The following is a 14,454-nucleotide window of genomic DNA, read 5'->3' as shown; positions in this document are numbered from 1 at the left end:
CCTTTTAATTTGGATCTCATGGTTGCTTCTACATCACATTACTGTCCTAACTTAATTTCGACATAGCTCTAAGTAACCATTTAGACGTCAGGGGAAGGGCCACTTTGGCTTTGATCAGAGGCTCTGACAGCAGCACCTCCAAGGCTGCAACAGGGACATAGTTTGGGGTTATAAAAAGCTTTCATATGAACAATCGCTTGACTTGATTCATGTGAAAGGTGTCTTACGTTCTAACTGTTGTGATGAATAATATGGATATTTACCCTAATGCATGCCCAACAGCAGGACCAGTGGTTGAACCAGCACATGATGGACTAACAGGACATGATTTAGACACTGAGACACATGACTGACATTATCTAATTATGAAAGAACTATCACAAATAGTCTGTTGTGTTTAACAACCAGGAAACATCCAACAACTGTATGGAAAGAAACATGACCAGGATCTCTGTTGTTTTCAATCTAGCAGGCAGGAGCACATTTCTATCAGAGTGTCTGCAGAGGAGCTGACATTCCTTCCAACATGTGCTTTAAAGCTTGCGTTAACATATAGGCAGTTGAACGAAACAAACGTGGGAATGTTTCTGTATCTATTAAGTGTGGTGATTCCAGAATATTATTTTAGGCGTAGTGAATCACAAGAAACACATTTATACGTTTATACTGTACAAAAGACATCATGTGCAACAACATTACATGTGTGCACACTAGATTCAAGTACAAGTACTGAGACAAAGAAAGGCCGTTTAGCATTTAACCAGAAGTGCAAAAAGCAGTTACATGCAGAGCCATGTAGCCTGCATAGTATACAGGTGATACAAGTAACTGAAGAGTAGTTAAGATTTATAAAGTTTGAACTGTATTAACAGTGTACACAGAGTGAAATAAATATACCAAGAAATATACAGTATGAGCATGTGCAGCAGTTACAGTAGGCAATGCAGATTCAAGTATGAGTATAAAATATTTAGTGCAGGTGTAGATATAAGTAATGCTACTATATGTGCAGTTATTATTTTGCTTTTAATGTTTACTTATATTTAAAAAACCTCTGTTTAGGCATTGCATACGTTTGGCCAGTATTTTATAGGCATATGGGCGTATCTGATTAAAAGGAAGGAGTTTAAAATGAGATGAAACAACTTTAACGATGTTTATTGTCACAATACTTAATACACAAAAGTATTAAGTATTTTCTTAAAACTGGCAATGAACAAACAGGCTGGTAGATGGAACATGTTCAGCTTCTGGAGTAATTTAAGCGTTTCTACTTAAAATATCAAGTCTGTAGTTTGCACTTTAACTCCTGATAAAAATGAATGAATGGATATTTCTTAAATAGACATAGAGACGTGCACAGACACAGACTGTATGTCAGACTACATTATATTATAAAGTCTGTGCATAGAAATAGTTTCACGGACGTGAGATGCTGCAAGCCGGGTTGTTGTGACGCGTTGCATGCCGGGAACCGATGAGAATCAAATATGGCGACTTCCACGGAACAAGACGGAAAGTCTGTTTCTACGTCGGATCTTTTACTGCATCCTGAGCTGTTGTCTCAAGATTTTATGCTGCTAATCTTAAGTGAGGTGAGTTAATGTTCAGAGAGAAACGCGAAAAGTCTAATTTAATGTGGCGCTAAAGGAGGAAGGAGCCCGTAATGTTAGCATACCGGCTAACAGCCAGCATAGCCGTGTGTTCATATTTAGCTGTATGAATATATTTAGACTAACACTCGTGTCCCTGTGATTCAGAAAAATGTCAGCACCAGAGAGTGTGAGGGTCGGGACCAGATCACGGAGCTTTACCTGCGGCATGTCATCCCGCTGCCGCAGAGGACTTTACCCAACAGCCGCTGGGGCAAGAGGATGGAGAAGACCCGGGGGAGGCAGACACCGGCCGGTCCCAGGCCGGACAGGTAACCCCACATGTGATTCGGACTTCCAGGCTTCCTGTGAACATAAAAATGTCACTTTTTTAATCTGTCAAAGGGCATTTTACTGAGCTTTCTGTGTCTGCTGTCTGGTCCAGCTTAACATAATGTGTCCCCAACATTTAAATCCGATATTTCACAAACTGAATAGCACCCCTAGCCTCCCATACACCAGTGTGATACCAGTCTGGTGAAACAAAGTCAGAAATATATAACAATGTATGTTATAAGTAAGCTGGCTTTGTAGAAATGTGACTGTAATGTTAACTATTAAATCTAATAGGAATGTGTCAGCGTGACTCCCAGTACAGACTCAGATCCTCTTTTTCACAAATGTAAAGCTGTTTACCTCACTGCTTGGAACTAATACAAGTCATCTGTAGGCAAGATGACATGAGGATTAGCTGTGGCATTAAAACTACGTCACTGGTATTAAATGTTTAGTCAGTATCAGGGCAGATCCTGATTCGACAGATTTGGATCGATTGGTGCATCCCTAAAATTTAACCAGTGGATCTGATGTGAGTAATTAGATGGCTGAAAAGAGTGTAAAACAAAGGCCTTCAGCATAAGCTGCTAGCTGTTGTGGATGACTATTACTCATCATTGCTTGCTAAAAGACAAGCCAATAAATAGATAAAGATTAAGAGAAGATGCACTTTGAGTAAAAAGCAGACAACAAAAGCATGCAGATAAATAGTCACAGATCAATAGAAAGTTGGGTAGCTCATTCATTGGAAAGTAAACTGTAATGATTTAGGGCCTGATTTAAATGAGCTGACAGTTTTAGCAGATCTCAGGTGTTCAGGAAACTTGTTCCTTAGGTTGGGAGCGTTAAGCACAAGTGAAATAGTAAAGCAAAACATGACTAAAGGAGATTTTAGAGAGGCTTATGTGCACAAACCTTTTTAAGTTATAATTTAAGTAACAAAAATGTTACAGTGTGCTGTGGGTAGACAAAACGCATTTCTGGTCATTTCTGGTCTCCAAAATACCAAACCGGTACAAGTGAGTGAATGATTGAAATGTGGTGGAAAATAAAATCCTTACTATCGGCTCCATTGAGTGTAAACAATTGATTATTGTTGTTTGGTAATCCCCAGTTCCACCACCGACCACAATAGGAAAAGGCCTCTGATTGTGTTTGATGGCAGTTCCTCTCACTCGGGCCCACTCAAAGTAAAGAAACCAGAGGGAACCAGCGTGTCATCGGGAATCACTGACAGGTTAAAACCTCCTCCTGCTGCAAACCTGACCAACCCCATCCGCAGGCTGTCTGGAAACACATCTGCGTCATCCATTCATCGCAGCACTGACACAGCAAACCTCAAGCGAGAAGCAAACAGCTCGGTAGGAATGTTTTGTTCTCTCACTGTAGTCAGATTTACTGTGTGATTCAAGGTAAAGGTGCATAATTATCATATCAGTATTTAGTGTTTAATTGTATTGTTAATTAATGAGAACTGACACTGCTTAATTAGAAAAATATTTTTTCAAGAAAAGCAGGAATGTCACACACTGTAATGATTTGCTGCATTATAATGTTCTATCAGTTTCAAAGAATTGACAGAGATCAAATCGTAGAGAAAGCCTGAACTGTTAGAAAGGGCAAAAAAAAATTCCTTTTGCCTTTTTGTAACTGTAACTTTTTTTTTTGTGCAACACCGAAAGCTGTCAACAGTAAATTAGTTTGAATCAATACATTTAAAAGCCTCTGAAACCAGATGAATCTGCACGCTGGGGCTAGGCGCAGAACTTTGATGCTTTTTTTGGCACCGACCGAATTGCTTTGATACTTCAGAGTAGTGATGGGTAGATGAGGCCTCCTGAACCGTTGCGGCACATTACCCAAACTGTGTCGATACTGTGTCGGTACTGTGTCACTGTTACTCAATAGGGACACCTGCTGGATCGTAAACATTATTGCAGGCAACCTGGTTGAGAGACTCCACTGACATACTGATTAAATGACCTAGTATATACACAATAATATTATTTGTTATTGTATTATTTTCTATCTTAATCTAAGTGTAAAATATCTTTATCTTTAAAATGTACAGTCAATAAATAATGTGAACGTGTGTCGTAATGTGAAAATCAAAGTGAATTCTTCTTTTTTTTTCAAATTTTTATTCAAAAAAACAAGTTTTTCCAGTGTCTTGCATTCAATCGATTCCGTTTCTTGGAGGCAAGTTCTCCAGCTTTGGAGAACTCCCGCTCGCAAGGCACTGATGAAGCTGGCGTGCGTAAAAACTGTAGGGACAGCCGGAAGAGATGCATCCCGTTGACAAATGCGCTTCCTTATAAACACAGTTTGGCGACTCAGTGACAGACGAAACAGCGTCTGTGTCGGTCACGTGACTTTTTCTGAACGGGATACGCGCACCCACACAGGGTTCCGCTCTGTGAGCTCGACACATGCGCCGACGCATCGGTGTTGCTGGACCCATCACTACTTCAGAGTATTAAAAAGTGCCTTGTCATTTGGTACCAAATTTCAATACCTAAAGAGAACCTCATCAATGTCAGTGAGCCAATAAGCCTACAGCATGCTTGTACCAATATTCTAATAATGCTGGTGATTGGCTGTCTAATGTTACACATTGTAGAGACATGCACTGTGTATTACCCTGTACATGCAAGTGGTGCCGCTCATTTAGCAGTTACTGCTAAAGTTGTTGCAGCAAAATGGTGCCCACCTCTGGTCCCCCCGGCGGCTTAAGGTCAAGGCCCTAACTAACCCAAGTTAGCACTGTTAGCGCAGCTGTGCTTTTGGTGGGGCGTGGAGTGGTAGTGTCATCCGGTAATCTGAAGATTCCCTGTTTGATTTTTGGCTTTTCAGACATTTTTTTTTATTGACATTATGTTAATAGACAACTTCAAGTTGTGATAATAAAAAGAGTTGAAACAGACAGCTCAAGTTAAACCACATTACAGGTTTATTATATTTATTTTATGAACCTGCCTTGAGTGTTTAAAAATGCCAAAGAGCTGAAAAATCCAGAGACTTGTATCTTGGATTTGAACTGAAAGGTGTATTTTCTCTAAAAGAAGAGTAAACAACTGCACATGAAGCTTTCATTGATAAGAAAGATATGTTTGCCGTACTTCCCACAGGATTTGGTGATGCCACGCGTTTCGTTGCTCTGATTGGTTGTAGGTCTGTCAAGGCATTTTGGCCCATTGACATTGGGGCTTGAACTGAGACGTTTTAGACATATTTGCATTTCCAATTTGGTCTGCTGATGTCAGGCTATAAATTGAACTGACCGGTAACACATTTAGGTACCTTTTATGTTGTAAAACCTGTTGATGTTTCATTTTCAATCTCTTTAGGGTGCCATGAAGTCACCAGAGATGAAGAAAAAGATCCAGCATGTAACATGGCCCTGACATCTGACCCCTATTCACACAGGCCTGATGGGAGTTCAGGCTCTGAAGGACAGACCACTCCGCTCCCAGCAATTGTCGTTGCCCTCTACCTGTGCTCTTCCTACCACGGTTATCCCACTAACGGTGTCAGTAAAGGGAAGAAAACCCTTTTCCCTGCATGTCAGGGCCACATCGCCTCTCGTTCAGGACTGATAGCTGACAGAATGGAGGGGTGCTCTGAAGATCGTCTTCCTTTGAAGTCATTAGCTTCCCTGTTGCTCTCCACAACCTTAAGTGCCCTTACCATCAGTGATCAGCAGCTCTCCTTCAGTCCCCCTCAAGGAGACAGTCTAGACGGCAAAAAAAGCAACACAGCATTTGTTCTCTGAAATACCATCAGTGGAAATTATGGTTGTTGATGTTTCCTTGCACGAGTTAGAGGGGCTCCAGTGCAGGTTGAAAGGATGGGTCTGCTGCCAGGGTTTTTCCATGACTTGAATGGACAAATTGAGTTTGAGACAAATGCTACAGACTCTCATAGTCTGAGACGGATTTGGACATATCTAAGAGTCATTGTGAGCTTGTTATGAGGGAATGCGAAAAAATATTTAGTTTTTCTGTGGTGTACCTTTTTATAAATTAATCTAAACCGCAGATTATGCCGAACATAGTGTGTCTGCACTTGACTCTTTGAACCCTGTTGTTTTTGTTCTCAGTGAGCTCCATTCCACTGAGGTTTGGATTTATTCGAACCACAGTGACATTAAACAAGTTGTTCAGGGTTTTTAAATATTGGTGTTGTGCGGTATTGTACATATGTTTCACATAACATTGACGTGAAATGATTTTCTTATACAGCTGATCACAATCCACCGCCAAATAGAGGTGGATAACTTGCATTCATGGATTTGAATATCACCTTTTAATAAATCAGACAAAAGAAAGGAATATGGACGAAACCAAGAACATTGTGTTTTTGAAGTAACTGTAGTTGATTTTGTGGATAAGTTGATTTAGGAGTGACTGATTTTGAAATGGATGTGAGCAGAGATCATCACAAATACGCAGAAACAAGATTCGCTAAGCATTTTTAATCCATTGTTAAATCCAGTGTCATGTTTCTACCAACAATTTTTTTTAAATAAATTGTCTCAGTACAGTCAATTACTTATGTTGATTTCATTATAGTAGAAAAGGCAGCAGCCTTGTGACCCATGTTTTATACACTAGTATTGAGATACATGCAGTACTTATTGTACTCTTGAACTAGCATTCTGGTAAACAGTCATACAAACAATCTGCAGGAGCTTCTGTGTTCATTCTGTGCATAACCTGCTTAATAGTTGCCAATAGAAACATTTTGACCCTTTTTTTTAAATATAAACAATTCTGAAATTCCTAAATTTCATGCACAGCTACAGTTGGCAATTATAAGAGTAACGACACAATTTTAATATATTATTTGGTAATAGAACTCATTCACAAAACCTCTTCTAATCACAGTATCAACCTAGTCCATGCAAATAGCAGTAATTATTATTACACTTCAAAGTTGTCTACATTAATATTGTATAATATTTATTTATAATATTTTTAAATGCTCCATACAGCGTGTCATACATTATCTGAAAACATGTTGCTGTTTCATAAGCAAAGGTCATTCATGCCAACAGTTATTTCATTAGTAATGACTTTTTGTCAAAGAGTGAACATTTAACTTAAATATACTTTCTAAATTCAAATAACACTGTTAGTGGTTTGTATTTCAACAATGTACATTCATAGTAATGCTAGATAGTTAAGAGGCTATGGACGCTATGATCTGTGCTCTAATAGTATTTATTGCATCTCTGTCACAACATGGTCATCCGTAGTGCTGCGGACCGAATTAGATGTCCTTGCCGCACTCTGGGCACAGGATATCATCGCGCTCAGTGAGGAAGCCACGGCCGACCAGAGACACGGAGCACTTCTTACAGTTGAAGCAGTCATTGTGCCACTGGCGCTCCTCAAAGGAAATGTACTTGCTGCCTCCAAGGCCTGAGGGTGAAGAACAAGTCCAAGTCAGAACATTTTATAAATAATCCTTTTTACTTTCAGGGAGACCATTAGATTGATTAATTGTGATTACCGCTAATGGGGGTGGTGCACGAGGCGCACTTCTTGGCATAAAGGTTGCAGAAGCAGTTGAGACAATAGGCAAAGTCATCTCTAGAGGTAAACCGCTGGCCAGACAGCTGCTGCTTGCAGCTAGTGCACAGGAAGCAGTCCTTGTGCCACGGCTGGTCATGGTAGGTCACCCCGCCGGTGGTGATGGGCTGATAAGAGGGAGGAAGAGTGAAATATTGTCACATATGTGTAATAATGCTCCTTTGAGTGACGATGGAGGATAATTTAAAACTGACGTTAACAGTTACACAATTGGGTGTCCTACCTTCTTGCAGTGCACACACTGCATAGCAAACTGCTTCTCATAGCAGGGCACACAGAAGTTATGGTTGTCCTTAGGGATGAAGCTCTTGGTGCCAATAGGCTGCTGACATCTCTGGCAGGTGAAACAGGTCTCATGCCAGCTGTTCCCCTTGTGCTCCATTTTCCTGGACCCTTCAGAGAAACATAAAGTGAGGGAATTAGTGAATGGATGTGAAGAGAACAGCAATAAGACAGAATTAGAAAAACAGAAAACATATGTTTTGGAGTTAAAAAAAGCTTCTTTTTTTTTTTACTTTTCGAGCAAACAGTCCAACTTATGGAAAGACTTCAGCTTAACTGTTGTTTAGTAACACCTATAGATATATATTATATTAGGTAGGGTTAGGGTTGTACTTTAGTAGCTCTTAGAATTTATGGCTTAAAAGTCTGAGGTGTGCTGTATTTCTGTATTTCGTTAGAATTGCCGCAGTACACGCACACATGCTTATACTCTTAGATAAATACAGTCAAAGACATGTACAGTGGTACTGTGTATGAGGCCTGAAAACACAGTTACTGTTGCACAGTTGCTATTTATAGTGTATTGACTGAATTACTACACAGACAATATAACTGTATTACTATGGCTCTATTTGCCTTTCTATGACTAGATGTTCTGTTTCCAAACCACACACGAACCCAATACTCAATACCAATATCCTGAACAGCATCACTATTCTGCAGTTAACAAATACTTATACTTGAGGAGATGTCTCTCTATTCTACAGTCCATCCTCACACACTACCTAAATATGTAGACAATGACCACAGAATATAAATGTAGCTGGTTTGTAAGATCCTCACTTGAGAGAATGATGTAGACTAAAGATTTAGACTCCGCTATGCTCCCCTTGTGGCAACAGGTGCACACAAAAAGTATCCATGTATGCTGATGACCTTCTTTTATACTTAACTAATATTCTCTTTGTTCTGTAAGGGAGCCTCTAAAACCACAAACACAACCTAAAAGAATGGATTTTGTTTTATTCATTCCCTCCCTTGACACTTCCTCTCGCTGAAATGCACTTCCCACTTTAGCCGGTTAGGGATTGTGTTTATGTATCCCATGCTCTTTTCACCTGTGTGATGAGTTTAGAAGAAACATTAAATATTGTTGAGGAAGAGGCTTGGTTGTCAACCCCCTTTAAAGCAGTTAATTAAGACAGGAAACTGAATATTTACATGATGCTCCAATAGACACAAACACAGTTATAGTGATACATGTGATATTAACAGTCTAGCTTGGGGTTGTCACTCACAAAGACTTACAGTTCAGCTGAGTGACAGCAGTTTATTCATATCAGAAATTGACAAAAAATAAATAAATGGTGGTGTCAGTTTTAACTTGAATATGTTGCTCTTCGTGGTTTTCTTCCTACCTGGCATGATGGTTTTCTTGCAGTCATGGCACTTGGAGGAATACTCATTGGAGTAGCACTCGGTGCAGAGGAGCTGTTCATCCTTGGTAGAGAAGGGCTTGTCTACCAGCGAGCGTTTGCACTGGAAGCACATGAAACAGTCCTCATGCCAGTGACGGTCCTTGTAGGACAGATCCTGCAGGAACATCAGATGGACACATAGATTATTACTTTGATGATAATCAGTATTCAAAACAGAAACTGACATAAAGAGCATTTTAGGGCTTATATGTACAATGTTTTTTTGTGATATCGCTCACCCTGGTGTTGCAGCCAATGGGCTTCTTGCACTCCTCGCAGGTGTTGGAGTACAGGCTCTCATAACATTTCACACAGTAGGGATTCTCCTCTCTCAGAACATACTTCTTCCCAAACAGGGACTCCTTGCAGTAGTGGCAGTCGTAGCGCTCGGTCATTTTGACCCAGGGTCACTCACCTGAGAGAGAGGGGTCGACAAAGAGACACAGAAAGTGAGGAGAGAGGACGAATTCAGCCTAAAGTATGTGACTTTATTCTGTCGACTCAATAAAATCAAGCTTTGTTACTCAGTTCAAAAACATTGTTGCAGTAATAGTGATGCTCAGCTGAGAGCAATTTCTTAGAGATCATAAATTCCAAGCAATAAATGTTTTCAAGGACACACAGAGAATCGAGAGCCTTCACGTTACAGTTTTTATCTGTGTAGCTTTTTTTTTTTGTTGTAGCTTTCATCTCTCTCTCTCCCATCTCTCAGCGGTCTTTCATTTTGTTCTCAGTGTCAAAAGTAGAAGGTGACAGATGAGGAGGATATAAATAACTCCTATCAGCCCTGCTTAGAGACAGTCGACTTTTGCCCCATTGCATACCAGTGCTCACCATGCCCCCATACACTGACCCATCCATTACCTCACGTCCAGCTGTCAGCACCAGATCACAGTATCCCTTGTCATAAAGCATGTGTGTATGTGAGTGAGTGTGGGCGTCAGTGGGTAAGTGGGTTTGAATGGCACTCATAATAATGGCCACTCACAGTCTGCAGCTGTTTGTGGTCTGCCTGTTAAGCCCTCTGGTTATCCCACCTGTGCCTAAATACTCTTACTCTCTCCTGGCCAAGGATGGTGTAGGCCACATGTTATATCAAGTATGTGTAGCGGTCTTTGTGAGCGGTATAGAGATGATAGGATAAAAACAAAAACAGAGGGAGTAAAGGTGTAGTTGCCCAGTGTCCCAGTGCTTATAGCTTTTAATACAACCCCAGGCTTTTTGTTCGTCACTCACACACTACTATTCATGTCTGCTGTGCTATTCACGAGGCTAAAAAACCTGCTGCTTTTTCTTAATTTCTTAAATTTCTGTTTTTAATTGAGCTGCTCCCCTCTGTTATTTTGCTGTTTTATTGTGCTTAGGCTGTCAGCATGTCTTCCCCTTGATCTCACTGTGTATTTCCCCCTCAGTGGTCCCACACGAGATCTGTGAGTGATTTGTGATGTTTCCGACATCCAAGAGGTTAGTATCTTTTATCTGGCTGAAGCTGAGAGGTTTAATCTACTTGTCCTGTCTGCTCTGAGTTATTTTTGACCCCTCCTACATTCTGTCATTGTCTGTTGCTCCCATCATGACTCACCTAGCTTATATAAGGATTTATCTGACTCCTAAAAATAAAAAAAGGATAATCTCAACTCCCCCAAATAAAACCTTCAGCTATTCAGAAATGTCAAGCAGCTGTTTCCCAGCTTCTGGGGTCTCTTTGATGCTGCCCATCTGGGAGTCTCCCACTTGATGCCGAACTGAGGTACATACCGCTGTTGAGCCCAGTCAGTCCTCAGACAAACAACTCTTTGTGCATTTTGTTGAAAATAAGATTTTGTTTAAATTTACAATTATTTTTCAGTTTAGTTTGAAAATGTTATTCTGTCGTCTTCTGAATTTCAGTGCCTCAAACGACTCTAGAAATCCTGCAATCGTCTGCTTTTATTCATAATTCCAGATGTTTTAAGGACGCACAATAGTGTCTTCAAAGCGTTACGCACCCATCTGAAGAAATGCAAACTATAGACCAGTACTTCCTCAGACAGTGACATTCCTAAAGAGCTTGCTTACACCAATTTCCGCTGTTTCAAAGCAACAATTCTGGAGGAATTCCCAGTCACTTAAGTATGAACAACTGCCATTAATAATAGCATTGTCAGTAAATAATGAGATGAAATATGTTCCAACGAACACCAAATTATGCCTCACACTCGAAGTAAACGCAGTATAAACAAAAGTTTTCAATTCAGCCTGACCGCTTCTATTAACTGTAAAACTGACAAACTACTGTATAGACTATATTCCTCCCCTATGTGGAGATATTTCTAGGAACCTTTCAAACCCCTTAGTTGTTGCATTGTATTAACAGGTACTTTTTTTGTGCACTGGGGAAGTGACTATAAGATTTTATAGGTAACTGCGTCTCACCAAAATGCTGTGAAGTGCGTCAAATGCTGTAAGGCCACAAACAAAGCGCAAGAAGAGGCCAGGTTGCCAAAATGGAAGTCACTACTGTGTATTAATGTGAGGAGCTGACACCTTCATCAACACAGTTTTGCTGATGGGAAGCGTGAGCTTGATGAGAAGGGAGGAAAGAAGGGTGGAAATGAGCTCTGCTAACAGGGGTCTGCAGGGGTCGTGAATTTTTTTGGACGAAAATAGATGATAAAATGATTCAATGAAAGAGGAAGTCAGGCTGTCTCCAAGGCAGACAGGATGACAGAAAGTGGGGGAGAGAGAAGAGGTAGTTAAATAGTGAAGGTGCTGTGCAGGGGGAGAGAGGGGGAACATAAGCAGGTGGGTGGGGAGGCAGAGAGGAGGATGCCAGAACACAGTGAGCAGCTGCGTCCCGGAGAATGGAAGACATGATGAATGAAGACCAGTGAAAGGATGAATGGGTGGAATCAAGGACGAGTGAATGGATGGATAGTGGAGCAGTTGAGCAGAGTTGAGTCTTACCTTCCTGTCTGAGGAGTGTGTGCCTGTGCCGAGTCTGGGGCAGACTGAGAGAGGAGGCTCCGGGAGAGCTGTAGTTACTCCTGATTGCATTACTCCACCCATCAGGGGCTAATTGAAAATGGGGGAGGGGCAACTGAGGGGGTAGCAAGGGGGCAGGGAATCTTTTTTGAGAAGATCTATAAATACAGCAGCACTTCATAGAGATAACCCCAAGGCCCCCTTTCACTCGCTCATTCAGACCGTGTGGCCTTTTAAGGTCACTCTCATATACTCACTCACTGATTCACTTGTTCACTCACTCACTTAAATTTCACTTCATCTTTCCAGTATTCTAGTATTGTTTTGTTTCTCCCCTTAACAGCCTTATCATATCATCCCTCCCTGTACTGCATCCTGGGGGACAGCAGGTCATTGCTCTCAAGTGCTGTTTTCTTTACATCGGAGATATCTGCGGTTATCTTTATCATAATATTGCATGCCAACACACACAAACACACACAAGCTGTCACATATTGCCACAGTCTTCAGATGGCTTTAATGTATGATGGAAAGGATGCCAAGTGTCAAATGTCAAAGATTGTGGTCTTGTGAGTTCTGCCCCAGCTCATATGTCTCATCTGTCTCTACCTCCCTATATTTCTCCTCACGGGGGAATACGCACTCAGTCCCAAGCCTCCACAGTGTTAGGTACAGTATCCAGGCTCAGTAATGACAGACACGCACATCGTTTCTAAGAAAATTGTAGCACTATTTTCTGCAACCCCACACTCTCTTGTTCACACCGCTACACCACCCTCCATCAAGCTCATTCTCTCCACACTTTTTGCTTATGCAAACTCCCCTTCTGTCCGTCTTCCTCCCTCCCTCCCTCCCTCCCTCACTCTCTCTCTCTCTCTCCTCTATCTCCCTCTGTCTCTCTCCCTGTCTTAAGCAGGTTTTCCTGACCTGGTGGTCTTTGGAAACTTTCCAGTGAGAAAATGCGTCACAAGATTCAAGTGCTCTATTTGTAGATCGCCATAAAGAGATTGGTGCTTCACAGTTTGTGTGTATTCATATGTTGGTCAATATGTGTTGCATCATTTAAAAAAAATCTTTAGCCACATTAGCAGCATGGCCACTGCTCAGTCAACCACTTTTGACAATTATCATAAAATGAACATGTTGTAAACTCCCCAGAAGATGAATCCTATTGAATTTATGATCCCATAAATGGTTAAAATGTATGGTTTAGTGTGAAATGTCAACTATTGAATGGATTGTCATGAAATTTGATACACACATTCATGTTCCCATCAGGATGGATTTTAAGAACTTTGGAGATTCCTTAACTTTTCATCTTCTTTGGTTTATGACTTGCAAAACTAATGACATCAGCCTCTGTGTTTACTGCTGATAAGCACATGTTAGCATGCTACCACGCTAAACTAAGATGTTGAACGTGATATTATAACTGTTTGACATTAGCATGCTAACATTGTTGTGTGAACTTATTTTTGGTCCACCCATTGCTACAGGCCACTTAGGACCATTGACTTCAAACTTTTATGCCATTACCAAGAATCTGGGTGTCTTCTTTGACTTGGCACTGAAATTTGACAGACAGATCAACTCTTTAGTGGGATTCCTATTTTCAGGAACATTGCCAACCTAAAGTCCATCCTCTCTCAGTGATATGAAGATTTTTACCACTCCATTGGTTCCACATCCACCTGGATGTTGGCATGTCCTCCGTGTATCACCTACACCTGGTGCTAGGGTGGGAATTATGGCTCTTTGAAGGGAGTGGGATCTTATGGCTTTGTTCCTTTCTGAGAACCGGCTCATTGTTCCTTTTTCCTTTTCAGTAGGCGGGGATTACAAGGTTTATATGCATAATCATCACCAGGATGATGACAGGGTTATGTACCCAAGTAATGTTGTTAGCTAGCTATGTTGCTAATCACTACTCTGATACTGAGCTAAAATTCTGTTTGAAGTGAGGAATAGCAACCAGCTACGGATGTTATACGGATGTTAGGTATATATATATATTCTTTTATTTGTTTTTAAAGCCATACATGGGCTGCACCCCTGAACATTTTAGAGCCCATACTCGGCTGCTTAGATCCTCAGAACAATTAATTTGAATTGTTTCATGACTGAGGCTGGCTAGTAAATGATATTAGGATATAGGATGCATTCATTCATTTCAATGGCCTTTGGCTGTTCTTAGTGGTCTCAGTGTGAAGTATTCTATATTCATTCAGAAATGTGTATAAATTGATCTTAAGTTTTTAATCCTCTTTC

At 40.8% G+C, this 14,454-nt stretch overlaps 2 protein-coding genes across 3 annotated transcripts; one reads left to right on the top strand and one right to left on the bottom strand.

The window, feature by feature from the left end:
• The first annotated feature begins 1,484 nt into the window (after positions 1-1,484).
• c10h2orf49 (chromosome 10 C2orf49 homolog) lies at positions 1,485-6,470 on the top strand. Of its 2 annotated transcripts, none has more exons than XM_070837706.1 (4): positions 1,485-1,595; positions 1,761-1,924; positions 3,094-3,289; positions 5,276-6,470. In XM_070837706.1, exons 1-4 carry the CDS (start codon positions 1,491-1,493, stop codon positions 5,330-5,332), a joined length of 522 nt encoding a protein of 173 aa, XP_070693807.1. In that variant the 5' UTR covers positions 1,485-1,490; the 3' UTR covers positions 5,333-6,470. The 2 variants fall into 2 exon arrangements, with proteins under 2 accessions (XP_070693807.1, XP_070693806.1); XM_070837705.1 differs by having other exon boundaries at positions 3,043-3,289.
• A 22-nt stretch (positions 6,471-6,492) lies between these two features.
• Positions 6,493-12,199, bottom strand: fhl2a (four and a half LIM domains 2a). The gene is made up of 7 exons (XM_070837707.1): positions 12,169-12,199; positions 9,462-9,637; positions 9,163-9,337; positions 8,681-8,683; positions 7,746-7,915; positions 7,443-7,629; positions 6,493-7,351 (listed from the first exon to the last, which is right to left on the bottom strand). The coding sequence occupies exons 2-7, from the start codon at positions 9,615-9,617 to the stop codon at positions 7,200-7,202; spliced, it is 843 nt and encodes a 280-aa protein (XP_070693808.1). The 5' UTR covers positions 9,618-9,637; positions 12,169-12,199; the 3' UTR covers positions 6,493-7,199.
• Between the last annotated feature and the right edge of the window lie 2,255 nt (positions 12,200-14,454).

This window comes from Pempheris klunzingeri, chromosome 10 (assembly GCF_042242105.1).
Source record: "Pempheris klunzingeri isolate RE-2024b chromosome 10, fPemKlu1.hap1, whole genome shotgun sequence".
NCBI lineage: Eukaryota > Metazoa > Chordata > Actinopteri > Acropomatiformes > Pempheridae > Pempheris > Pempheris klunzingeri.
This window is presented reverse-complemented; position numbering and strand designations above follow the sequence as displayed.

Coding starts and splice junctions, on each gene's coding strand:
- c10h2orf49 (XM_070837705.1), top strand. CDS start 1,491: ATGGCGACTTCCACGGAACAAGACGGAAAGTCTGTTTCTACGTCGGAT. Junction 1,925..3,042: donor GCCGGTCCCAGGCCGGACAG/GTAACCCCACAT, acceptor GGTAATCCCCAG/TTCCACCACCGACCACAATA. Junction 3,290..5,275: donor AGCGAGAAGCAAACAGCTCG/GTAGGAATGTTT, acceptor CAATCTCTTTAG/GGTGCCATGAAGTCACCAGA.
- fhl2a (XM_070837707.1), bottom strand. CDS start 9,617: ATGACCGAGCGCTACGACTGCCACTACTGCAAGGAGTCCCTGTTTGGG. Junction 9,338..9,461: donor CCATTGGCTGCAACACCAGG/GTGAGCGATATC, acceptor ATGTTCCTGCAG/GATCTGTCCTACAAGGACCG. Junction 7,352..7,442: donor GTGCACCACCCCCATTAGCG/GTAATCACAATT, acceptor CTTCACCCTCAG/GCCTTGGAGGCAGCAAGTAC.